Genomic DNA, 27,169 nt, shown 5'->3' on the forward strand with positions numbered 1-27,169 from the left:
ATGTTGTGATTCTGAAAAATGCTTTAAAGATGATCTTCAGATGAGAGTTTGGCTTCAGGCCTCATCAGTTTCAAAGCAGCTGTCAGTAAAAATGACCATTCGGTCGCTGAACAGCTGCAGTCAGAGTTTGGTTTGCATTGCCGGCAGTAGTCAGACCTGTTTCTCGTGGGTGACTCTGCCAGGACTGCCCTTTATCACCAGTTCTGTTCATAACTTTCAGGATTTCTCAGCACACCTTTTTGGTGACCTCAGCATCACCTCTGCTTTTTGTGGACAATGTGGTTATTCTGGTTTTATCAGTTGGTGACCTTTAGCTCACACTTGGGAATGAGAAGTCGCACCTCCAAGTCTGAGGCCCTGGTTTTCAGCAGGAAAAGGGCGGAGTGAAACACTGGGATTGGGGATACAAGCAGTGTAAATGAGCTTCCTCTGAAGAGGGTCTTGGTTCTAAATTGGAGAAAGGGAGTGGTCATTCAAGACAAGCTCAGAGTAGAGGTGGTCTAAGCATCTGGTCTGGATGCCTCCGGGATGCCTCCTACTTCAGGTGTTCCAGGCATGTCAATCTGGGAGGAAGCGATGGAGCATACCCAGGAGAAACAGGAGGAATAACATCTGTTGGTTTGACTTGAGAACTAGAGGAGGGTCTGAGGTTCTGTGCTTAGATTGTCCATGTGACCCGATGGATGGATGGAAATTCAAAGCAAAGTATTAATCAAATTAGCAGTAATTTGATGATTTAATAAGAAGCATTCAGTGTTTCTGTTACAAGGTGGCTTAGGTGGGCTTGTGTGTGTGTTTTGTCTGAAGGCAGTTCATTTCAGTTAACAAGGGTCACATGGTTTCAATTTGCAGCTTTTATTGGCTGATAAACACGCAGATGTGATAAATTTACTCTGACACTCAGGCTCTGTGTGTGTGTGTGTTTAGATATTTAACAGTGTAACATGAGCACACTCCTGTTTCTATAAAGATAATAAGATCAGATTACTTTTCCTGTATTTAAATTCCCTCATTTGACTGCTCGCATCTCTTTCTTCATCTCTGATCTTTTGCTTTTTCTTCCGCCCTCTCCCTCTGCTTTCCCCCTCTTCTTTAAATTCAGTGTTATTGATCATAACTAAACTGACTTGAATGTGATCGCGCCCTCCGAGTCTGTTTCAGTGCAACAGCACACACTGCAGGCCAGTGTTGGCATTACACCCCAAAAGGGTTCATTTTCTGTCAGTTTTCTTGCTGTCAAAAGCCGAGAATTAAAGTAATTTAAACTCAAATACTATGTTTTAGACATTTCATATTTAATAGGTGTTTGATTCAGGAACAAGTGATGCTGAGAAAAAAGAGTTACTGGAGGAGAAAACCGAAGAAATTAAGTGAAGTGATGTGATTATCCCAGCTGAGAGGCAGGAGGCAGAGTCACCCTGGACCCTGTGTGAGTCTATCACAGATCATATGATTACAAATTTAGATATTTATTCTGAGTTGTTGTAGTTTTGATCATTTATGAACCTTTATTGCTGTTGTTTACAAGTAGGATGCTGCAAACCTAAAGAAACCAGGTCGCTGTACATGTGGTAAGAACTTGTTTGGATTTGGGTTTTTTGTTTATTTTATTTTCCTCATGTTTCAACTCACCAAAACGTCCACCCGGTTACCAGAAGTTACCAGAAGTCTGTGGTGACTCAAATCTAAAAACGAAGGCCAGACATTTGTATTCAAACCATCAGCAGCTTAGAGGAATAACAACAATAATCTGGCATTGTGGATCGGAGCTGAAAGTGAAACCGGCCGGACCACACACACACACCCTCAGCTCCTTCCTGCAGCGAGTCCAAGTCAAGCTTTGGATGGAGCTGATGGCTGTTACCCGAAAGCATGAGTCATCATGGACGACAGATCGAAGTAAAAACAAACATACTGAAGTTCTTCCACTCTGACGCATCCTGCTGCTGCTGGTCAGACACAAAACAGCAGCTTTGCCACATCAAGGCTTCGGTGGCTGTTGGGCTCAAGCTGCTTTTAGAGCCTCATGGCCACCAGGGAGCTGATTTCTTCTTGCAGGATATCTTTGCCATGCTACTGTCACGCCGTTTGGACCAGCTTTTAGCTTCATGTGGTGATCATTAAACTGATATTTATGTTGCAAACGGGATGAAAAATCTTTAATTTTGTATTTTAAATTAATCTGAGGTTCATCCAAAAGAACAGGCCCTCAAACGCTGTTTTCTCTAAATTATATCTTTTAAATATAACTATATGTAAGCTTTTATTTATTATCAATAACGTGTGTAGATTTCTTCAGTGAAAAGACTGCATCCTTAAGGTTTGGGTTTAACATAAACACAGTTTAGTTAATGTGTAGAAAATGTTTCCTATGTTTTGTTTGGAAAAAAGCACATTTTTAGAAGAAACTGTTGATAAGTTGCAGTCACGCATAAGCCCCAACACAGTACTGCAGTACAGCACTTTGCGTGAGTGGACTCGGTCTTCGTTTGTAATTTCTTTATCTTTAAAAAGAAAGTAAGAAAAAGTGCTGGGCTGAAGGTCAGGAGTGCAGTTTCACATTTCAGCCACCAGAGGGGGTTTATCTTCAGCACATTGACGCACCAGAAAGTGACAGTGTCACAAAGTATCAAGTTTATTAATGTACTTTTAGAAAAACATCAGCAAATAAAATAGATTTTACTAAAACAGGATAAAATCAATAAAGTCTGCTGGAGCAGAAAACTGGAGCTTTGATGATGGGAAAACAGACAGAAATGCACCACTCTGGGCTGGAAATTTACAAAGATTTTTTCCTCCCTGCTGATTCATAACTGTCACATGTTAGTCAGACTCCAACCTGTAGTTAGTTGTTTATTACTTTGACCTCAAAATATGACAACAAACACAATGGAAAATCACCAGCAGTAAGCACTCCGGTAGATGTTTATCTTCATCTGCTAGGCTCATTTGAACTTTCAGCTTCTTTGGCAGGATGGTGGAAAAACTGCCTGACAACATAGAGACTCGCAACAGCTGTAAAAGTTTTAGAAATAAGAAGCTTGTGAAGAATGTGAGATCTGAGGCCAAATTCTTGAAACGCTGAGAAAAACAACTCAGTACTCAGGAACAAAAATGTTACCAACGTTAAAATAAAGGTTATTTAAATGTGTTGCTATTTATTTTGGTCATCAATCACGTGAATTGTTAATAATATGGACTCAGCGAGTTGTTTCTGTACGAAAATCTTTATGCTGGCCCCAAGGTGCACAACACAGCGAGTAAATGGTAAACACAAGATGTACACTGCTCTGCCAAGAAAGAAAAGTCTGCCTGGATTTAAGAGCTTTCCACTGGATTACTACTGCAGTCATTAATATATTTCTGCTGGCAAAAGCTTATTTAATGCTAACAGATGCTGTGAGAACTTCTTTCTTTTGTTAGACAACCATGTTGGAGGATGTATCGAAGGGATGTGGAGAAGATGTTACACTTTTTTTTTTTAACAACGAAGGCCATTTCTGAAACTGCAAAAACTAGACAATGATAAAAATCATGAAAAATAAAATAAAAATCTTTAATGATCATTTAAATATTTAGTGAAATCAAATCATAAAAAATGATAATAGAGCTCATGGCAAAGTTTAATAACCAAGTTAAGAGCACTTCCACAGGCAGTGTGAAGAGAAAATCAGGGGATTGGCATTAAAAGGCTGTACAGCCTTAAGGAAACCACCGATCAGTGATGCTAACTGAGAAAACAAAAGGACAGGGAGCAAGCAGACTGGGCTCAGGAGCAATGGGAAAAGGTCATGTCATCTGGCGAGCGCATATTTAGCTCCAGAGGGATGGGTGCTAGGGCTGTGCCATATTCACACTACAGGCACAACACAGGCACGTCTCACAGTGAGAGAGGGCTCTGAGTAAAAAAGAAAGCCACTTCAACAACCACCAACAAAATACAGTACGCTGCAAAATATGGAGGAAAAGTTGAGGCAAAAAATACATGGTTGAAGGCACGTGAGGAGCAGATGCTAGCAATCAAAAGGAAACAAAGTCAAGCTAGCATGGCTGGAGCTAGCTCCACTCTATAAGATTGGAAGAGCAAGAAGCAGATGGAAATTTCTAAGCAAGGTCAGGTTGAAATTATTTTTCAATTTTATTTTATTGTTCACCTTCTGAAGATTTACAAGGTTCAGTTATGTTAGCACTGTTAAGCTAATTATTTAAGCTATTTCCCTGCCTGGGCTACTTTTGTACCTAGATCTGACTAAGGTTGTGGCACAGTATGTAAGGCTACTATTGGACTATAATGCCACTGCAGCTTGGTGCTGGCACATTAACTAATCAACCATCAGTAACAGTAGCTCAATGGAAAAGAAGGAAAATGCCCTTTGTTTTGTTTGCACTCATAAATGCTGCTGTCTGAGATCAAATGTAATTCAGACACAAATATCATTATCACAAATGTCCTTTAAAAATGAAATTTTGAGGTTATATCAATCATCATTGGGATGAAGTAGCATGCCTAGTGCCAACAGTAGAGACCTGTGAGGGGAGTCTTATGATGTGAGGTTGAGTTCAGTTGGTCAGGTCTACGTTTATCAATGATTTATGTTCAAACGGTGAGGCCAGCTGACTGCCTGAATGTGCTGAATGACCAGGTTCTGCCTGCCCTGATGGTGCAGGCATCTTACCAGATGACAATGGCAGCATGAGGCATCATTTTCACGCATGGATTGGTCACAACAGAGTCCAGACCATAACCCCACCTTTGACATTTGCTGAAGAACCTTTTATGCAGCCATCTGACCGCACTCATGATCAATACACAGCCATGGAGAAAAATGAAGGCCAATCTGAAGGGAAATAAGTGTAACAATGCACTGAATAACTTTTCAGTTTTTTTAGTTTATGTTTTCTGCTGCTTTTAAAACTGTTTTTGTTCTTTTTGCAGTTTTTTCTGTTCTTTCTGTTTCATCTTCCCTCTCTTTTTTATTGTAGTTGAGCTCATCTTGGTTTTTTTTTTTTCATTACTTTAAGTCTTGTGTTTTCTGCTTTTTTCTGTTTGGCACCTTGGGGCCACCATAGCTTCAGGATACCACAGTCAGTCATAGCATGAAAATGCCTGCTTGTAATTTATGCAGCGTCGCTGCATTAAAGTGGAGCTTTTAAGGAGGGAACAATGTAAACACAGGTCTACCGAACACAAACCACATCTTAGTTTCTTTTGGTTGTTCACATTCCTGAGAAGGGCTCACATTTCAGACAGTCGTGCTTTGCTCACATTTAGTGGTGCCAACGTGCAAAGGTGCTCAGTGCAATTTTTAAAATCGGCTACTTCTAAAAACGTTAAACTTCCCTTCTCACATATTTGTTGTTTGCTGAGTGCAACAAAGCTACAAAGCTCTCAAGTCTGCAACGTGAGTGACACTTTTGTCACTATTTCCCATTTCCCCCCCTTTATTTCTCCTCTTTGGCTGTCAGAGGTTCCTCAGATTGGAGCGCTTCATCAGAGCCAACAGAGTCGCCGTCACCGCTGTCGGCGTCCTCGTCTTTCTCCTCCATCTCGTTGGTCACGTATTCGCCTTTATGTCTGGACAGGCACCACATCAGCACGGTGATGACGCAGATCATTAACAACAGCACTACACTTACGATTCCTGTGACGACAGAGGGAAATATCATCACAGAGCCCCCAACTATGCATTTAAAGCATCACTTTCATTGCAATTCAACATAGAATTCAATATCCTGCCTATGGAGTCTGCTGTGTCTCTATTTTTACTTTTCACTTATAAAGCGAAGTTCATGTATTTCATGAACTGATATCTGTAATGAACTGACATAAAAACCTGATATATATTATTAACTGACATTTGCATTTAGTGAACATTTCTGCTGGAGTAACAATTATAACAAGAAAGAAAAACTAATAAAATAAAAACTTCTTTTAAAAATCCAAATTTAGAAACTTTAACACATTAAAGAATACTTCAATTTTATATCCCACTATTAGTAAAAACTTCATTAACTGAAACAAAAAATTCTGGAGAATACGAGACCTGTAAAAATTTTTCTTTTAACAAATTAGAACCAAATTTAATCAATTACTAAAATTATAGATTAAAGAGGTAATTACATTTCCAAATATGTTCTTCTATTTCCTTATTTATCCCTTAGATTTAATAATTTAATTTAAATAAATCTACATCTACAGTTTAGTCTTTAAAACTTGCATTTTATATTTAAAGCTATTAGTATTATTATATTGGTCGATGATTATTTTATCACATTCCTGACTACATATGATTTGGTCGTTGGAAATAAGATTTGAAAATCATTAATCCGTACAGAACAAGTTATTAAGCAGAACATCTTTTTCATTCATGTGAACTGAAATAAAATTCAGCAGATTCACACTCATTGTTGAACATCATAAGAAAAGAAGTCACTTCTCACCACCAATCAAAGCGGCAAAATCTCCAGTGTCATAGGTTTCTGTAAAGACATGAAAATTAAGTCAAACTCAGGTGACGTTTGATATCTAAATCAAATGACATACAGTAGAGGTTAAAATACAAACTTCTGTGTCAGATTCATCTTGTAGAAAAGCTACAGAGGTCCAGATAAAAGTCAGTGACAAAGGCAAAGTGAAATTTTGAATCATTCTCTCAATCTACAGCCTCCTCGCTCATGTACTGTCACAAGCAGCAGCTCACAATATTAAGTTATCTGGGGGACACAAACAGCCGTTTGTGTTTACATTTTCCCTCAGAGTCCAGCCGTGCGTGGCATTCAAACAACGGCCGTCAATTTAAGAGCCTCAGTGTGTGTAGAAGCAACATGACTGCAAGGCCAAAAAGAAACGTTACACACCATATTTTAGAAAACAAGTGAGCAAAATCAAGAAAGATATATATATCAGTGTTTATGAGGTTTATGGTACCTAAAAGTTTCATAGTTTAAGAAAATCAAAGCCAAATTTAAAGGATAATAATGATGAAATTTGATGAGAAGTTGTTGTTTTAAGTTTGCTGATAATAAAAATGACTGTTTATGCAAACAGAGCTACTCTTTCACTTTTAACTTTCCAAAGATTTACCAAGAAAAAAAGTTTGCTGTAAGTTCCTGGAAAAGCATGTTAACTCATTAATACCAATACAACTGTTGTGTATAGGTGTGTTTGTTCAGAAATAACTATTTTTTGCTGTTCATGTACACAAATAGCCACTTTTTTTTCTTGTCACTGTGCATACATTTGTAACATATTTCAACAGGTAACAGTATCCGCTTCAAAAACTAACCTTTAATTGATTAACAATAATGCTTTTGAGGAACCTAATAAAAAGTAAAATTACTGTTCAGAAAAAAAAGCCAGTATCTTAAGAACATAACTTCCAGATACTGTTGATCTGCTATAGATAGTTTTAAGAGCTGATGCATCTTTTCTTTTGTCCTCCACTTGTTTAGTTCCTCAAATCTTTTAAGGACACACTGCACACCATGCTGAGATATGCCAAGTTTTCAACTAAAGCTCTTTGGGAATCAGCTTGTTGGTGCAAAAATATTATTTTATGTCTGTAACTGTGTTAACTTTGGTATTTAATAAATTAAAGAAATTTGAACAAATGATATATTTTTGTGACAGGCTGCTAGTAACAAAGTGCCTAAAGATGCTATTTGAAATTCATTCTTTGCTAAGTTGTCTGATATTTGTAGACACAACACTGGATCGAGGCAGCACGGTGGCACGGTGGTTAGCACTGTTGCTGCACAGCAAGAAGGTCCTGAGTTCAATTCCACCATCAGGCCGGGGTCTTTCTGTGTGGAGTTTGCATGTTCTCCCCGTGTTTGTGTGGGTTCCCTCCGGCTTCCTCCCACCGTCCAAAGACATGCAGCTTGTGGGGATAGGTTAATTGGATAATTCAAATTGCCACTAGGTGTGAATGGTTGTCTGTCCCTGTGTGTTAGCCCTGCGACAGACTGGCGACCTGTCCAGGGTGTACCCTGCCTTTCGCCCTATGACAGCTGGGATAGGCTCCAGCGCCCCCCGCGACCCTGAAAAGGATAAGCGGAAGTGGATGGATGGAACACTGGATCATCCCTTGAGTTAAGTGCCTTAAGTGAAAATGAGTGAAAAAGCAGCCAATATCCACAGAAAAAACTTCAGAAGGCCTAAAGATCTGTTGCTCAAGAGAACTTTATAACATTACTGGAAATTCTGGCTCCTTGGAAGCAAAAATATAAAGAAATGTTTCTCAAGACTTTTGCACTGCAGGTTATTTTGCAATGGCATGTTACAGTTTGTTTCTGTTTGTAGACTTCTGATTGGCCAGTGTTTCTGTATCGCCACCTGTTGCTATGGCATCTTGACAATGCTTAACATCATTTTTTTGCATTTCACGTCGATAGACCTTTCAAACTGAAATTGAAAATCGCAGTTTTTTGAAAGATACCTGTGTACACGATGACTTATTAACAGCAGAATTCAGCAATTTGTTGTTCATATGTGTTAAATCTCTATATCTGATGTGTCTAATATTAATCAAGCATTCTTCTAAAAAGAAGCAGAGAACACTAAGTGTTTAACAACACTTAAGAAAAGACCCTTTGGCTGTTGCAGTTCAATATAAAAGTTATTTCTAGGCTGCGTTGGTCCTGCCAGGCCCTGCTGTGGAAACGAGGACAGGTACGAGCGTTTTAGGCCCTTATCTCCACAGCGACAGACCCCCGAGGCGTCACGCTCGCTCCTTCCCATGCTCCACTCTGACATCGGGTTGATAAGACACTCCCTGCTAATGCACACAAACATCTCGGCTGGTTCACTGTGTTTGCAGGGTGTTTGTCCCACAAACTGGATGTTGAATTTTAGTGTCCTAAAATCTAAATCTATTAAAAAAATGATTATGCATGTGATAAGATTTTTGGGGCTGGTTTAAATTTGTTATTCAAGCAAAAATAATGGTGCAATTATACAATTTATAAGGCAATTATTTTGTGATTAGTGGGGCAATCAGCTGCTTTTCCAGTGTCCCACTGAGTTCTGCACATGGACTCCAGCTCCAGTCTGTGCAGACATCATGACCAATACAGATCCTAATGAAAAAAATCTTTGATAGGCATTAATCACCGTGATTTTAGTGGTCTTCTTCGATAATCAGACATCGGACACAGACATGTACAGTGCTCATATACAGAATAGTCTTGAATCATTATGGAATGCACTGTGTGAAATGTAACCATCACATTTACAAATACACGATAATCTCTACAGTACCTGACATTAAACTGAAAATAAAAAAATCAGCACTTTGTCATAACACTCTGGATCCTCCTGTAGGTCATCTTTGTCATCTGTGATAAATCAATACACCCACCAGTGCACAGGAGAAATAACAGCTGTAGCTAAACCGGCAAATTGCTCTTTCAAGATGTCAACAAATCCTGTAGCGCACCAACTCTTTTGTATTTGTTTTTGATTTATTCATAAGAAATAACTATACAAATGCGAATATTTTATTATAACTGTAATCCTGTGTAGCAGAATTAGATTAATATAAAATATAAATCAACTAATCTCTTTATGAACACTGTTAAGATTTTGAATAAACACATATACAAACTTATCAAACAAATTAAAATAATAATAAAAGTGTAAAAAAAACATTTAAGCAGCAACAACAGACAGCAGATAGATGAGTGATGTTTCCCTGTGGTCTACTTATGCTATATTCATGTTTATTGAACAAATGTTATGGTGAAATAAAATAAAAGACAATTCACACATTTTCCAGGCACATACCCTTGGGTCCTATCTTGGTCACAAGGTCTGAAAAAGGAGAGGGGCTTGTTCCTGACAAAGGGGGCACTGTTGCGTGAGCGTTCATGCTGAAGTGACCTGTGAAGAAACAGCATGATTTATGAATAAAATTCTTCTTGCAGTTAAACTGATGATAATTTCATTTACAGCTAGTGCAGCTAATTTCCTACAAATTTTCCTCTTAATTAGCTGCATTTTCGCTGCAATATTTTAGTTATTTTACGCTGGACCATCTGCTGATGTAATCTCTCCAGCATGTCCTGGCTCTGGCCTGGGGCCTCCTCACGTAGGACGTTCCCACTCTACTCTGAGCCCTTTATTAAAGACCGAGCTCCTCACCGTCTCTCTAAAGTTGATCCCATCCACACTTTGGAGGAATGTCATTTCAGCTGCTTGTATGTGGGATCTCATTCTTTAGGTCACAACCCACAGCTCGTGATGATTGGGGATATTGGTTTGATTGGTTTATTGTGTTATTAATTCTCATTAAAATCTATTTATTTAGCTTTAAGCAATAAAGGCCACAGAAACTATTCTGTTAGGCTTAGGTATTAAAAACTACTTGTTCAGGAGGTAAGAAGTAGTTTTAAAGTTTTGCTGACTGTCAAGAAAGAAAAAGGACATAAACATGGCTAAACATCATGGATACAGTTTATATGGCCCCCTGGATTCTGGAAGGCTAATCCCTGGTCAATCCCTGTGCATTTTAATGTCTTGTCAGGGATTTAAATGCTCTCTCATTCTGAACATTGACATAGATATGTGTTTCCAGCAAATATAAACTAGAAATTGTTGAGACGAGCATGAGAGAAATGGCTACAGGCCTTACATAATACTTTGTGTTGCTTCCACCCATTGAGTCTGACTCTAATGACACTTTACAGATGTGCACTCGTAATCAAGATCAAGTTTGAAGATGCAGTGCAGTCTGGGAATTTTTGTAAGTTCAGTAATCATTGGCTAGAACTTTGTGATGACGATGGACGTAGCGGCTGCTTAACGGACTGATACTTATGGAAAGGAATGTTTTACTACCAACCCCATTCACCATCCAAACACCTTCATCCAGTACTTTATTCTGTTATCATGGGTACTCAAACAGTCTGATAGATGCATTGGGAGGAACTGGGGGTTCAGTGTCTTGCTTAAGGACACTTTGACACATATGCTGTAGGAGCTTGGTATCCAATCACTGACTACCTGATGGATGGATGGGTGGATGGGTGGATGGATGGATGGATGGGTGGATGGATGGATGGATGGATAGATAGATGGATGGATGGGTGGATGGATGGATGGCCCACTCTACCTCCTGAGCCATAGCTTCCTCCTCAACCTTAATGAGTTTGGTATAATGATGATGATCAACAAATTTCTGTCTATTAAAAAAGTGACTCAGGTTGTTGAATCAAGAGTTCAGGTTTAGAGATGCCTCAGCATCCTCTGAACATGGGTATTGATTTTGTTGACTGCAAAGCCAATGACCATTGTTCATCAGTTTTTGTTCAACTTACCTTGTGCTTGTTTGTTTCCCTGACACCAAAAAAGCAACATTGGTACCAGGTCAGACTTTCATTTTCTTGCCTGACATCTTTACAGTCTTGTCAGTGCACACATTAAGCTTTTCCCACCACAAACAACACCCTAACTTGGATCCTAACATATTAGAAACTCAATACACAAAGGTGCCTGAAATAATGTTCAGTTTTCATTTTATCCTATTACCTCATGTGAATCCTTGAGGCTTACGATCAGGAAATTTTTAAAGAAATGTTATGAGGAGCATATCCAGGAAATAAGCTGGAAACCCAAACCAACAGTTGTATAACCCTTCCTTTTAAAGTGATTAGTTTTAACTTCTTGTATCGTGATCCCCTCAGGAACTTTTTTCTCAGAGCCAGATTTGAATTCTCTGCCAGATGTTTTGACAGCAGTGAACTAAGTTTGTGTCTGCAAGTGAGAAATCCAGTCAGCATCTCCAATTGTGTCAGGGTTTTTCTGACCCGGTGAACATTTCATTTGTAAAATGCTCCATCTTAGCACATTTCACCACACAATAGAGCCTTTCAAGGGAAATCCATTTTTTCCTGACTCATGAACTCGAGGTGTCGCACTAAAATGCATCCAAAGCGTCGACGTTTGCCTCCATAACAAGAGTCATGCTTCGGGTAAACAGCTGCAGAGCATTAAAGTGTAATGCACAAATATGACACTTTAATCACCAGGTTATTTGAGTTTAATGCTCTTTAAACATCCCTAACTGAGGTGCCTAAGGTTTTTATTTGTTTCCACTAAAACAGTACGTTAGTTTCACACATGCAACTTTTAAAATAAGTGAGAACAGATTGTTGACCACTGACTATAACCTGAAAACAAAGTGCCCAACAGTTTGTTTGCAGAGCAGCTCGTTCTGCTCAAAGCAACACAAAACCACAGCAAGGATTTTGACATAAAGACAAAAAGAAGCTCACCAGTTTCTGAGAGTCAGCAGGCAACTCTTCCTACGCCGACAGAGTGTACGTTGGACAACACACACAATTCAAAACACACTCACAAACACACATACGGATGGGTGTGGTGTCAGTCCCCAGGGTCGAGATCTGTTCCCCCTCTGGCCAATAGCGGAGCTGACTCCACCTCTCTGATCCTAAACAGCCTGCAGATGTCTGAGTGCATGCAGCTGACAACGCCTCTTGCATCATCTGTTAACACACAGAGGAGCACTTCAGTGTGTGTGTGTGTATGTGTGTTTTTGTTGTTTGGCCCTTGTGCACGTCCTGTGCTGAATAATCCTTACCTTCAGCCTGGTTATTAATGTGAACCATCTTCTTTTAGACAAATAAAGATGGTTTCTTAACAAGAAAATGGTGTTAGTTTTTTGCCTTCCTGTTTTACTTTGAAAGTTAGTCTTGCTTTGGTTTGACTTCCTGCTTTTGTTCTTTTCCCTCCTTTGTGTATGTCAGATTGTTTTGTTGCCTTCCTGTGTTCTGTACTTGTGGTCTTGTTTTGTACTTTTGGAGTTTGTCTTTCTTGGTTGCCTTCAGTTCTTATACTAAACTATATATCTAGCACTTTTTTGTTATATGTTTCATTACATTTTTCTTTTGTGGAGTTTGCATGTTTTCCCTGTGCCTGCATGGATTTCTTCCAATAGTCCAAATACATGCATATTGAATTAATTATGGATTCAGTGCAGGAATTGATGGTTGTCTCCATCTGCACTGTAATAGACTTGCACAGCACACTTTCATCCTGCTGTGTCACATAATGCCACCAATGCTATTCAAGGTGTATGACTATCCCTGTCAGTATTGACCATCAAAAAAATGTTTGTTAGGAGGTTGAAGGAGTGGTGGAGTTAAGAGGCATTTCAGCCGTTAGTACCTCTGACCTTCATTTATGTTCACTTGTTGGTTAGGTTTAGACACTAAAAAGTACTTGGTTAGGTCTGTTTGGTATTAAAACACACCATTAGACCATTAATCTTTGACAGAAATCTTGCCATCTTGCTAATGCCACAACCCAACATCAAAAATGAGACCTAATAGTGGCTGTTATGCTACAGTTACACTTGGGAAAACAGTTGCTGGGATAGCATGACCAATATTATTACTGAACACAATGAATTTGGGAACTTGTTGCCTTTGAAGTGGTTGCTTTAAAGACAACCACTCACAGTTAGTTGCCATCTTCAAAGAGACTCGGGTTTGCTGTGATGAAACGGCAATAACATGAAGTCAGTCTGTTGTCAGTTTGTAATTGAATGGGGTCAAGTTGCCAATCGGTTTGTGGCAATGCAGCGATTGACTGTGATAAACTCTGTCGCTGTCTGCATATACAGAAATTATCTACTCACATCTACAGTCCAGCCACAACCTAAAAAATCCGAAACAGAAATTCTTGCATAGTTTCTCAGGACAGTTATTTAACTGCAACATGACATAGGCATTCACAATTCTAATTTTTTTTATTCGAATATACCCAGAATACAACCAGTTGGCAATCAAATCCCCTGTTGCACCGTGTTTTTCTTGGTACCAAGGATGTTGCTATCCGATTTTTACTCTAGTAATAACAAACAGCTTCCGTCGATGATAAAGGGAATGATTAGTTTGATGTATTTTTCTTTTAAGCTCACACTTGTGATGAATGAGTTTTTATGGCTGTTCTTGAAGGAGCACGTACAGATCACCAGAATTTCTTGGACTGTTATAACTGTGAACTGCTGATCAAAAGAGGTTGTGGACTTCACCTGACTCTCCTTCATATTTGTATCTTATTTTATTATTTGAAGTATTTCCATTAAACTTTAAGAAATGTTGGACTTGTTTAGCAATCCATTCATGTTCTGATGACCTGTCATGTACCTCATCATCATCCCAAAATCAGCATGAATAGACTCCATCACCTAAGAGACCGTAAATAGATGAGCCATTAAGAAAATGAATGGATGCTTTAAAAAACTGTCATAAAGATGAAACATGCTGATTAAGGTGCACTCTAAAGAGAAATATCCACTGATGCCACTTAATTTTTATGACTCACACTGAGTCATATTTGTGCTGCAAATGTGAAGTTACAGGAATAAAATACTAAACATTTCTGTGCCTCAGAAAAGACTAACCACTGGACCATTTAGTGTATTTATTTAAATTTCACTGTGTTTTAGTTCAGTATTGGTCTCAATAAGTCTTAAAAAAGCTTCTCACATTTCCTTAAAAAAACATCTTCTAAAAAAATGTGCTAAAAGGACAAACTGAACTTCAGTTTTTCCTGAATAGCCTCTTTGCTAAACAGGAAAGACCTGCAGGCCAGTGACATTCGAAACACTAAAAGAGCACTGTTAAACTAAACGGCTACAAGTATTTCGTTGTCAGGGCTCTCCGAATACTTTTTTGTTATTGTCACCGTGCTCACTTTGGCATAACACAAATATATCAGGAGTAAAACCACAGAGAAAAACAACATATGAACTTTTAATGGTTGAGCAACTCTGCAGAACTGCTATGTAAATATTACTGCAGTGCGTCTCTGAATTCTTCTGACAGCCACCCAAGACAAGAATAAACAGCCTTCTTTGTCCCCTCGCTACAGAAATATTGACTGACTAAGTCACAAACTGACCATTTAATTAAATTCGTATCACCAACGTCCAAACAACCCAACATTCAACATGTCATGATGCACATCCGACAAACTCTTCTGTTGCACTGCTTAACTGATCATTTCTACATCTATAATGATTTAGATTTGCTTCTCATGCTGAATACATGTAAACCTACAAAGAGCTAAAGCAACTACAAGCTAACATTTAAAGTCAGTTAAAAGTAATTTTAATTACTTGCCTACCAGCAACTATTTTAAGATACGTATTAGTCATTTTAACCATTTTGACCTCGATGTAATTTTTACCAAAACATCAAATAAACGTAGATGTAAATAACACATAAAACATGTACAATCTACAGTTTTATTAAACACTCTGACTTCAAACTATTGAAAGAGGTTTCCAATGTGACGTCTAAATGAAAACTCACAAGCCATTTTTGAGTGTCTTTATGAGCCAATTAAAAGTTGAATTTTAAAATCTGATAGCCGTTTAGACCTTTAAGAGGGATAGACTGTTTGAATTTCATTATCTTAATAGCCATTTTTCAGATTTAGAGATTTTGAGAGCAAATGAAAAAAAGAATAATTAGACAGAAAACTACCAGCATTTTTTTTTCTAACAAGAAAAAACAAGTCGACAATATCAGGGGTTAAGCAAAGCAGCAGCTACAGTGGGACAAAGCACCAAAAAATAAATAAAATAAAATCTTTGCATTGCCAATCAAATAAGATTTAAAGCTCCTACTGTCTTTGTGAATATGTTTGATGGTATACGCAGTTTCATAAATGAAATCGTTTTAAGAATATGCTTAATGTTGATTCGCATTTAAGCAACTTTCTCAAGATTTAGTGGCCATTGATGACTTTTGACCTAATAAACTCATTAAAGTGTCTCCAAAAGATGACTATAGCAACTTTACACAAACCTAAAATTTACTTTTAAAATTTGATATTCATTTTTTAATTCATTTTAACTTGCCAGCCACTTTATCAGTTTAGTGGCTTTGTCGAATTTTAAAAATGTAAGGAATGATTCAGAAGACAAATATTAAAAGAACTAGACGATAAAATCCTTTTTAGGCGCTTTTCAACACCTGTGAAGTCTCTAAGTAATTTGAGTTTAACAACGGAGGAGCTAGAACACTTTAAACTCTCTAGCCAAACTGAACCTTTTACAAGCCAATGAAATATTTTTTTTGTGTGCCTAAATTGCTGCATTCAGTATTTGCTATTTTATATTTATCTCCAAATCACTATGTTGTGAATTTTAACAAGTCCACAAACCAAATTCAAACTATGATAGTATGTAAGATTAAAAACAAACCAATAGTGTTCTTCAGATTCTTGATTGATTCCTAAAGCTATGAAACTTTTTCAGTTTCAGCGCTTTATTCAATTTTCAGGAATGGATTGAGCTCGGCAAACAAATCCCAAACCCATCTGCTGTTTAAGTGCTTTTAAAATGAAGTCCAACTTACCAGGTACTTTTCCCCCAACTGCTATACAGTTAAAGTTAACAAACGAGGTGTTAGAATAGCTCATACTCACAAGCCATTTTTAAAACTTTTACTAGCTAACTTTTCTCCCCCTCATGCCTCACTTCCCTCTTTTAAAGTTTCACTATCTGCAATATTTCCCCCCTTTACACAATTATTTGGCTCCTAAAATAGCTGAGTTATCTAACTTTAAGTCAACTTTCTCAACTTACTGACTATCCAGAATCTCACATGCAAAATCTTAAATGACTGTTAGTCTCTTAGTAACTGACTAGCCCACAATGCAAACTGCAAATATTTTCAAAATGTGATATTCAGATAGATTTTTTAAACCATGGATGCATTCTTGTGGCTGCTAGACTGAACTAACTTATTAGCTACTTTCTTAGTTTAGTATTAAAGATTTTTAAGATTCATCACTGTCTGAACAAACCTATTCACTAGCTATTCAGGAGCTTTTAATATAAAGCTCAGCTTACAACATATATTTCCAAACTATGATACTGTGAAGTACTGAGCTGCAAGCCACTATCAAAACAAAGCCCTTCAGGCAGTTTGTAGTTTGAAAAACATTCTTTTAAAAGCCGTATTGAAGAACTTTGTGTTTGTCATCATTTGTCTGACATACTACTTATACTACGACTAAAGCAACCAAATACTGTTACTTATTTAATGCCCCTAATGATCAATTTAACAAAGGACCCACAAGTCATTTTGAAACTTTTACTAGCCAGTTAGTTAATTTATTATATGACATCAAACCTTAACGTTGCTTTCAATATTTGATAGTCAATATTTCATTTAGTCAAATAACTGCCTAAAGGGGGCTCTTTAGTTAGTTATTTGACTCCTAAAGCGGTTAACTTGATATGGTCATTCAGGGTTTTACATGCAAAGTCCCAAACTGACGGTTTGTGGCTGTAAGATTGATTTAGCAGTCCATGATGTAGTATATAAACAACTTTTATAATTTCACTGCTAGAACAGCAGCCAAATGTAGCAGCCATTCTCCAAAACCTGTAACATATACAAAGCCTTTACTTATACAAAGTGATGGGAAATGATAAAGAGTACGGGAATAAAGGTGTAACATGTATTGATTGATAAATGGTTGGCTTTGGTGGCCAAACATATAGTGAAACACTTTTAAGATTTGTTCTGCTTGAGCTACTTTAGTTCCTCCTTTTGTACCAATCTTTGCCGCCATTTTGAAGACTTTACATGCCATCTAGAAATGAAAACACAAACGAGGCTGATTTCAGACACTAGACTGGAGCTTTTTACCAGCCACCAGCCACGTAATGGTGGCTGGTGGCTGGATTGTGTTTCCTCCACCCTGCGCTGCTGTGAGGGCATCGACAGTTTGTGCGTTGCTAGGCTTCTGCTTCTTTATAATGTACTGTGGCTCCCCTTTGTCTTCCCGCCCGCTGCCACCTCCTTATTCGTGCTCGTCCTTGAAAAACTCGTGGCAACAGACGGTAACTACGGAGATGAATGTCATGAACTCCTGAAAGTTGCACTCGGCGTCGCCGTCGGTGTCCAGGCTGTCCATCAGGCTGTCCAGCGCAGCCTGGTCATTCACATGCTGCAGGGAGGGAGGACGGGTTCAGCTCGGGACAACAAAACTCCAAACTGGTGCTTAACAGTTTATGTCATATGCTTTTAAATCTCAATATATATATATATATATATATATATATATATATATATATATATATATATATATTATTACAAATTTCCCATCTCACCGCCATCAGATCTGGGAGCTCGTCATGAAGCAGGTCCTTCAGCTCGCTCTTCTTCAGTTTATGTTTGTCTCCTTCTCTCTCCGAATACTTCTGAAACACAGCGAGGATGGTGGCCATCGAGGTCTCCAGGTCAGTCATCGTCACCTGTCTGTTAAACCTTGAAAAGTAAAGTAAATAAAAGCGTTAATCTTAAGACCATTTTGGGAGATTCAAAGAAAGTTAAATCACTTTTATATATTTTTTTGAAATTATATATATTTTTAAATATATATAATATATAAATATGAAGTCGCTGAATTATTTTCTTATATATTATATAAATTATATTCTGATGAACTTAAAAGTATTGATTTATGATTCCTGAAAAAAACACAAGTAAAAGTACTTAAATAACACTAATCCACATAATACCAAGGGTTGTTCTTTTTAGCATTTCTAGAATTTGGGAGTGGACCACATTTATTAACATGTGGAAAGTACAAGGATTGGCTCTGTATGACTTTATTTGACATCTTTTTTTTCTGACCATTTGGCAAAGAAAGGTGGCCATTATGCTTGAGTAAATGGACCACAGTTAAAGCCTGTGCAGGTCCTCAGTTGTGCAGGTTCATGGTAGCTTAAGTGCTTGAAATGAAGGCAGATGAACTTCATTTTAGGATTGTGGAGGGGTGAAATGTCTTGACGAATCAAAAAGAAGTCAACTTGCCTTCATTTTAAGCACTTAACCGCAGTTAACAAAACTTTTTTTACTCACGTGCTGATGATTTTCCTTTGCAGATATAAAAAAATCGGACTCCATAATTAACAGAGAGACTTAAATTAATTCGTTTTACCAGCATTACAGAGCAAAAAATGCCCCGCTTTAGCCTTAAATGCCGGGCAGTATTGATACGGTAACGAATCCTTCTTAATTTTAGATTTTCTTTTTGTGTTTAACAAGTCCTTGAAAAAAGTCATGAAACTTACTAGAAATAGCTTTTGTCTCTTTGCTGCGACATAAAATACAAAAAACAAAGACTTACTGTTGTGCGAGTGCAGGCAGAAGTCCAGAGAGCAGAGGCTGAGGATGGGCTGCAGTCTTTATACTGGACCAGTATGTGGGTGGGGGTGTGAGGAGGTGCAGGTCTGAGGTCAGTTAACCTGTCATTCAAAGTGCTGACCAATCCCAAGTGTCCACCTCTCCTCACTCCACTGCAGCCCTGCAGGAACCAGCACTGACTCTGCAAACTTTAAAATAAGAGAGCAGATTAATTTCGTGGCCTATTTTCATGACTTCTGATGTCGTCACTCAGTAATCTCCACACTGCCCTTCTGTATGTCCTCCTTGTCTGAAGTCTTCCTCTTTTTTTCATACTTTACCTTCAACTTCCTTTGTCCAGTACATCCATCCCTCCTCTAACATGTCCAAACCATCGCAGCCTTGCCTCTCTAACTTTGTGTCCAAACTGCTCCACCTGAGCTGTCCCTCTGATGTACTCATTTCTAATCTTGTCCATCCTGGTCACTTCCAATTAAATATTAACATTTCCTGTTTTTTTTCCAGTGCCACTATCTCATAGCCATGCATCTTAGCTGGTCTCACTACCATCTTGTAAACTTTGCCTTTCACTCTCGCTGCAAACCTTCTGTCTCAAATCATCGCTGACGCCTGTCGCCACCCACTCTAACCTGCTGTTGTTTTGGATGGTTGAGGTATTTAAACTCATCCATGTGCACTACCTCTGCTCCTTTCGGCTTTCCCTTTACATGATTAAACTTTTTATTGATCTTCTCTTCAGAGCATACCTCCACCTGTCCAAGATCACTTCGACCTGCTTCGACCCTTTGACTACAGATTGCAGTGTCATCTGTAAACATCAATGCATATTTATAAAGTATTCCCACCTGATTAAAGATGCCAAATGTATTGCCTTTTCCCTGTGACCTTGGCATTATCCCAGGACTATAGTGTGGTGTTAATAACACCGACGTCATAGGTTCAACTCCTATGCTGGCTATAAAATGGATAGTTGCAAAGCCTGTGTCATATTTAATGCAACAGGCATTATACTTAGGTTTTGCATATTCATTGTCAGATATCATGATGCATTCTCAATCATCCAGGTAACTAAATCCCAAAAAGTTGTTTCTGTTCATCTGGACGTAGCCTTTTCATCCAAGTGACGTCTTTAGTTGACTAAAGAAGTCAAATGGCGAAGGAACGTTTCTCCCACAGAAAATGCTACATCCAGATGAACAGAATCAACATTTTGGGATTGTCAGATAATGATTTCACCACCAGCACAGATGTGGTGGAGAGTTTCAGTGACTCTAATTAGCTGACATGAAGACTGGCTGACAGCTAGCAGCTACACCCACTGTTATGGCTCAACAGTCAACTTTAAGCCTTGACAGAATTCAAATGAATAAGTAATAAGAATTAATTCACCTCTCATAAACTTGTCATGAAACTCAGTCACTGAATATTGTTTGGTGGAGAATAAAACTGCTTCAAGGTTTGTACACGGCAGCCGGTTAGCTCAGCTGGTTAACTCCAAGGTCCAAACCTCATACTGGCTAATAATAATGGATTGCATTTATATAGTGCTTTTCGAGAACCTCAAAGCGCTGTACAATTCCACTATTCATTCACTCTCACACACTGGTGGAGGCAGCTACAGTTGTGGCCACAGCTGCCCAGGGGCAGACTGACAGAAGCGAGGCTGCCATATCGCACCATCGGCCCCTCTGGCCATCACCAGTAGGACACAATGACCGAGACTGTCCAAGCTGGGACTCGAACCGGCAACCTTCTGATTACAAGACGAACTTCCAACTCTTGAGCCACGATCGCCCTAGTGAGAAGGAAGAACATGTGGTATTGTGCGGTTAAGTGTACATCCAAGAAGTTTGTGCATCAGTTTTGAGTGAAAGCAGCCCATCGCTTAGCACTAATTTGTTAATTACTTAACAAGCTACACTTGCTAGAGTTAGCTGATAATGTAGCACTCTATCTTCTAAACATGGCAACTCTGGCTCCAAACAAAACAGCATGGCGGTGGCTAGCCTCAACTGTACAACCCTGAAAATGCCAGAAACCAGCAGATGACATCTCTGTGACCTGGTCCAGTCCTGGCGTTTATATGTGGTTAAATGATTAAACACACAAAAATTTATTTGAGTTATTAATATGCCATGTTGGTTAAACCGAGGAGCGTAAAACTGAAATTTATTTACCAAACACCTCAGGACTAATTAAGATTAACTGAGATAAACAGACAAAGTGCCAAACCTCTCCCTCTGTGGCCCTCTCTCTGTTCATAATGGCTCGTATAGCATCCATCTATGTTCTTCTTTCTGCCTCTTTTCGCTGTGTTTGGGCATCTGCTGGGTGACAAAGGCCTGTTTCACAGGAAGCGGCTGGCTGTGCATGTTAATGAAGACGCTCTTTTCACTGCTTAAGTTGGCCAGACGTGTGCCCTCTGCAGCCCAATGAGGGCTCACAAACAGCACATCTGCTCCAGCCAAATAAGCTGAAGTTGACGCTGAAGTCTCGGTGCCAACATTTTACCCCTAAATGCTATAAACAAACATTTCAGGGGTGTACAGAAAACAAATAATTAGTCAGCATCTACACTTTCAGTGCATTGATTTTGGATGTTCAGCCAGGTGGGACTTTGCCTGGTAATAAATAAGGTTTAATACCACAGCTTAGAGTATCTCCATGTGGCCTAATGGACAGGGCGTTTGACTTCAGCTCAAAAGTCTGATGGTTTATGTCCCTTAGTGATTCTGTTCACACAGGCATACGGATCAGTTTGTCTCTAAGCAGAGGCTGCTGGGGTTGGGAAGCCGTTAGCTATATTCAAGGTTGAGATTTCTGTTTTCTTTACAAGTAAAATAACCAAAAACTAATCTGCTTTTTAATGATGACTTCAGTTCAAGTGGGGACAAACGCTAGACAAACCCACCACTTTCCAGGTGGTTCAGCTAAAACATAAAACAAAAAACAAAAAAAAACAAAACCTCGCATACAGTGTGTTTTTGAAGGGGAAACTGTCTATGCTGAGCAAGGAATGGCAGATTGATTTTGGATGTTGTCAGGTAGGACTATGCCCCATTATAAATAAGGTGCAGCTGAACTGTATGAGCATATGGCTTAATGGAGAAGGTGTCTGGCGAGGGGACTTTACAGTCAACCATGACGCCCTTTGTGGTGCTCAAGTGTTTCAAAATGACCTGGTGATTCTGGCATCTTCCATATTTGGTCAAATTAGAAAAAAATCTGTTTTTCTCACTGCATGTTTGGGCTGCATAATTCAGAAGGTTAGAGCCTGGTGCTACTAATGCCAATGTAATGGGCATGGGCCACATACTGGCCACTTATGATTAAGGCTGTCAGAGATAACATAATTGCCTTAATGATAACATAGTTATCTTATCAAGTCTTATTTTATTAGTCTTATTAGTTTGACTACCTTACCACTCCTGCTCAGTTTGCAGCCCCAACATCTTCTCCTCTCCAGAGCATAACTTGACCTCCACCGTTCGATTAAGGTTTACAAATAAAACAACACAAATCTAAATAGTTCTCGAGTAATGCCCATTGGTTTTGAGATTGACTTGGATCTCTCGGCAGATTCTTTATTTGCATGCAACCAAACATGACCGGTCAGTATCAGCAATCACTAGCACTTTGGCTTTTGATTCCTAAGCAGAAACCAGAAAGCTTACAGTAGCAGCAACTTTGTCCAGAGCCTACATATGACAATAAAGTTAGCATTTGAATCTTGACTCTTGCATATTTTTTCATTGCAGTTGTAGAAAACTAGTCAAATGTACTCTTTCAGTGATGAGGATGTGCACATCCTGGACATGGCTGAATGCTGGTTTGAGTGGGGATTTAAGGAAAAAGGGTATGTCTTTCACCATCTTACAATGCTGTGAGTGCTATGGAACGCCAGGACTGCCATAATGAATTAATTAAATACACCATGAATTAATTAAATACACCATGTGGCAATAATTAATTAAAATTGGAATTAATTAATTAAATAAATAGTTATGACACATGTAATTAATTAATTATTGACACATTTAATTAATTATTTATGTATTTCACATTTTAATTAATTATTGACACATGTAATTAATTAATTATTGACAAATTTATTAATTATTTATGTATTTCACATTTTAATTAATTATTGACACATGTAATTAATTAATTATTGACACATTTAATTAATTATTTAATGATATATTTATTTATTTCATTTTGGCAGTCCTGGCGCCTGGCTCTCATCATGAAATAATTTTATCTGTCAGCCTCACCCATCAGTAGTGCACCGAGGGGGTTACGTTAACCGGTTTGTTTACATATTCCACTCTCCGTGTTCCACATGTTGCATTCGCAGATTCTCATTATGGCAGTCCTGGCGTTCCATAGAGTGCAGCCACTCTTTGTGAATGCTACTTATAACCATTGACCAATGGTAGTGCCATTTTGCATTTTAAGGATAATGAAACTCAAGTCACAGCCCATTGTCTGTCAGTGGTACTAGTTTTGGCCATTATGCCAATGTACTGTTTATAAGGTTAAGGAAACCTGCAGTCAGCTAAGACTGAAGAAGTTATTTGCATCAGTGACGAAACATTGTGTTTACATGAACTGCATCAGCTTTCTGGGATTTCCTTACCAGGATGACTGAGAATGCATGAAGACTTTTTTGTTATTTAATTGGCTTGAAAGGCACCAGTAGCTTAAGTATACAGTGCACAGGTTCAGGGCTACTTGTAGCTGTCTCTGTGTGTGGCCACGTGGCCCAAGGCGTCTGACTTCGGCTCAGAAGATTAAGGGTTCGAGTCCTTCCATGGTTGCATTAGTTGCTTTCCTTTAACATAAAGATGTTCAGCTTGGTTAGGCTCATGGCATTTACAATGATTACTTTGTAGTGAGGGCACGTATCTGATCACCTGCAATTGAAAACAGCATCCTTTTTCCCCTTGGGCTTTGCTGTCATGGTAGTGTGTCCATTGGGGGTTACCGTTGTAGTTACACTCCACTGGTGCCCACTAAATTTTTGTGACAATTCCTCCCTGAGGAGCTGCTGTCTTGCCTGCTGTTATGTCCTTATGTTTGTCTTGTTATTGGTGGGTCTGCTGCTTCTTTGCTCTCCTGATGGTACTTGACCACCGCTGTATGGTTCTTCTGCTTTTTTCCGCTGACTGACTGCTCCGTATCCAATATTCCTCTGCCCATGTCCAAACAATGCCAACTTCAGCACCCAAACTTTTGAACAATCTGCTTCAGCCTATCAGGATGGCTGAATCAATAGTTTGTTTGAAACAACTTGTTTGTGTATGCAAGCTTTTCATTAAAATTCATCCCAGAAATGTTGGGTTAGATGTAAAACCATATGTTTGACTGTGCTGTAACATGTATACTTATCTAATATACTCTTACTTAATATTTTTTTAAATGTGTTTTTTTTTCTTTTTTTTCTTTTTATGGCAAACAGGTATCCTTTCAGGTATAAGCTCAGTTAGCTTAATCTTTCTGTGGTTGTTCATTTTTAGACATTTATCTTTGTTATTCTATGTTTTATTTTACTTTGTTTTTATTTATTCTGCAACCTCATTGTTGATGAACTCGGCCTTGACATGTTGTGTGGGAGTAGTGGTGAACAACTTGCCCTTTTTCTGGGATTAATAAACAACAACAACAACAACAAACTTTATTTATATAGCACATTTAAAAACCAGTGGTATACCAAAGTGCTTAACATAGGAGAGGGTCAGATAAGTAAAAGAGAAAGATGAAGGCCATGGCAAAGTACCAAACATGCTAGCAGGTTAATGGCATTAAAAACACAGAAACAACAGAAATACATATAAAAGCATAATAGAACATTATGTGTAAAAGACAAAAGAGTCAAGAAAAATTTAAAAATAATTAAAAGAGGTTAAGAATAGAACAAAAGTAGCAACAAGCATTAAACTAACTAACTAACAAGCATTAACTGGTAGAGAAGAGTAGAGTTAAGACCAAAGTAAACGGAGTTGCAATAATCCAACCTAGATGTCACGAAGGTGTGGATAAGCTTTTCCAGGTCCCTGTGCGGGAAATAATGTCTGGCCTTGCAAATAAGACGCAATTGATCAAAGCAAGATTTGACAACAGTAGACACTGGTTTGTCGAATTTAAAAGAGCTGTCCAGTAACACACCCAGGTCACTAACAGTGTCGGTAAGGAAACTGGCAAAGGAACCAAAGGCGTCACGGAGTTGGCCACGAGGGATATTACAGTCAAACACAAAGATTTCAGATTTCCTGTCATTTAAGATAAGAGAGTTACCTGAGACCTCACGCATACACTCACAAAAACATTGCAAAGACACAATAAAGCTTATCTAAATCTGGATTTTTTCTGTGTGTCACTAGGCCAGTTAGCTCAGGTGGTTAGAGCATGGTGCTAAAAGACCAAGGTCATGGGATCAACTCCCATACTGGCAATAAGGTAGTTGGGTTAACACTAACTTAATTACCTTAAGTTAAAATTAACTTATGACGGTGTCTGCAACCCACTTGCTTAACTGTAACGTTACTTATCATGTAGAGAAATACAATGCTTGAGCATTGTATTTCTCTACATGATAAGTTTTGACTCTTTCCTTCGAAGTAATTGGCTGTGCGCTCTGCAGGTTTTCAGGTCAGTTAGGTCAGATGGTTAGTAAATGGTGTCCAAAAGACTAAGTTCATGGGTTCACCTCAAATACTGGCAATAACTTAACTGCCTTAGTGATAAAGCAGTTAAGTTAGCATGGAATTAACCATATTGATGATGGCTTAAGTTAGCTGTAGCTGTTGTGCTCACTCTGCTTTTCCCTGCCATGTCTTCCGAACACTGTGAAGAATTTCTGATCTTTTCCATCTCTTCAACTCCGTCACCTTCAGCTCTTCCTCTTGTCTCTTCTACAAGTTGTTTTAGATAGTTGATGCAAGGTATTTAAATTGATCTACTTTACTATTAAGGAAAATAGGGAGGCAGTCAAGAACAAGTGCAGCTGGAAGGACGTCGAGCTGAGCATCAGGCTGAAGCAATTGCTGGTTTCTAAATTGACCCATATAAATTTCTACAAGGACAAACATGATTTCTCAGACTTTTTTGGTAACTCAGACTACCTAAGTTACCAAAAAACCGGCTGTGAGTCACTTATCAGGCTAACACAATATTGCGAACTTACCTTGCTTGCTAGTGCTTGGAGGTTCTCTTCAATAAATTGAGTTTCTCTCTGACTCCTCTCCTCCTGCTGCAACTGAACCATTTGAATGACAATCCAGTTCTTTTCCTCATTAATAAAATTGTTGTCAAATTCCCTTATCCTATACCTACATGTCTTCATATCACGATCATTTCTTTTACCACAAAGTGAGAAGCGTTTGTGTTCGAGACTACTCAGTGTGAAGTGCTTAGTGTAATGCTGGAAAACATTATATATTTTAATACCATCACATGGTGTCTCATCCAGTTCATCCAGATCTCATTTCCACAACAGATCTTGTTGGTATCTTCCTTCTCGACACTTTTAAGGCTGTCATACATCAATACAGTGCTTTTCCTCTCCACTCGCACCGCTGTTTTGGCTATATACCCTGTATATAACCATTTTACATTGTCTAATATTATACTGTTATCTTACTTTGCAAAATCAGCTGCTGTGATTGTGCTCAAAGGTACATTGGGAAACCCTGGGTTAACTTATTGATTTGATAACCACCTTCATGTGACCACCTGTCCTGATTGCCAATGTCAGGGTAAGGGAATCTGAAGCTGCATATAAAAACTCGTTTAAAAATATTTTTAGTAAAGTTTTAGATTCTTAAAGTTATTTCAGCCTCATATTCATTCAAGTATTCACATTTTCTCCAAGATCCAGCTGTGACAGACATTTTTCAGATTTACAACGCAGTCAATAATCGATTATTGGTCAGTGTTCTGTGTCAAAAGCTAATTCTTATTAAAATGGTGATTG

General features: G+C 38.5%; 2 protein-coding genes across 2 annotated transcripts; both read right to left on the reverse strand.

Moving 5' to 3' along the window:
* Positions 1 to 2,621: 2,621 nt before the first annotated feature.
* Positions 2,622 to 16,973, reverse strand: gypc (glycophorin C (Gerbich blood group)). Its single transcript, XM_085263851.1, has 4 exons — positions 12,274 to 16,973; positions 9,785 to 9,880; positions 6,442 to 6,480; positions 2,622 to 5,642 (listed from the first exon to the last, which is right to left on the reverse strand). The coding sequence occupies exons 2-4, from the start codon at positions 9,867 to 9,869 to the stop codon at positions 5,443 to 5,445; spliced, it is 324 nt and encodes a 107-aa protein (XP_085119977.1). The 5' UTR covers positions 9,870 to 9,880; positions 12,274 to 16,973; the 3' UTR covers positions 2,622 to 5,442.
* A 146-nt stretch (positions 16,974 to 17,119) lies between these two features.
* Positions 17,120 to 19,331, reverse strand: s100b (S100 calcium binding protein, beta (neural)). The gene is made up of 3 exons (XM_085263852.1): positions 19,178 to 19,331; positions 18,156 to 18,312; positions 17,120 to 17,992 (listed from the first exon to the last, which is right to left on the reverse strand). Exons 2-3 carry the CDS (start codon positions 18,291 to 18,293, stop codon positions 17,846 to 17,848), a joined length of 285 nt encoding a protein of 94 aa, XP_085119978.1. The 5' UTR covers positions 18,294 to 18,312; positions 19,178 to 19,331; the 3' UTR covers positions 17,120 to 17,845.
* Positions 19,332 to 27,169: the final 7,838 nt, after the last annotated feature.

This window comes from Mchenga conophoros, linkage group LG23, assembly GCF_057382185.1.
Source record: "Mchenga conophoros isolate Kocher_MC1m ecotype Shallow Benthic linkage group LG23, M_conophoros_male_GT1.1, whole genome shotgun sequence".
Lineage (NCBI taxonomy): Eukaryota > Metazoa > Chordata > Actinopteri > Cichliformes > Cichlidae > Mchenga > Mchenga conophoros.

Coding starts and splice junctions, on each gene's coding strand:
- gypc (XM_085263851.1), bottom strand. CDS start 9,869: ATGAACGCTCACGCAACAGTGCCCCCTTTGTCAGGAACAAGCCCCTCT. Junction 6,481..9,784: donor GACCAAGATAGGACCCAAGG/GTATGTGCCTGG, acceptor ATGTCTTTACAG/AAACCTATGACACTGGAGAT. Junction 5,643..6,441: donor TTTTGCCGCTTTGATTGGTG/GTGAGAAGTGAC, acceptor CTGTCGTCACAG/GAATCGTAAGTGTAGTGCTG.
- s100b (XM_085263852.1), bottom strand. CDS start 18,293: ATGACTGACCTGGAGACCTCGATGGCCACCATCCTCGCTGTGTTTCAG. Junction 17,993..18,155: donor AGCTCCCAGATCTGATGGCG/GTGAGATGGGAA, acceptor CCCTCCCTGCAG/CATGTGAATGACCAGGCTGC.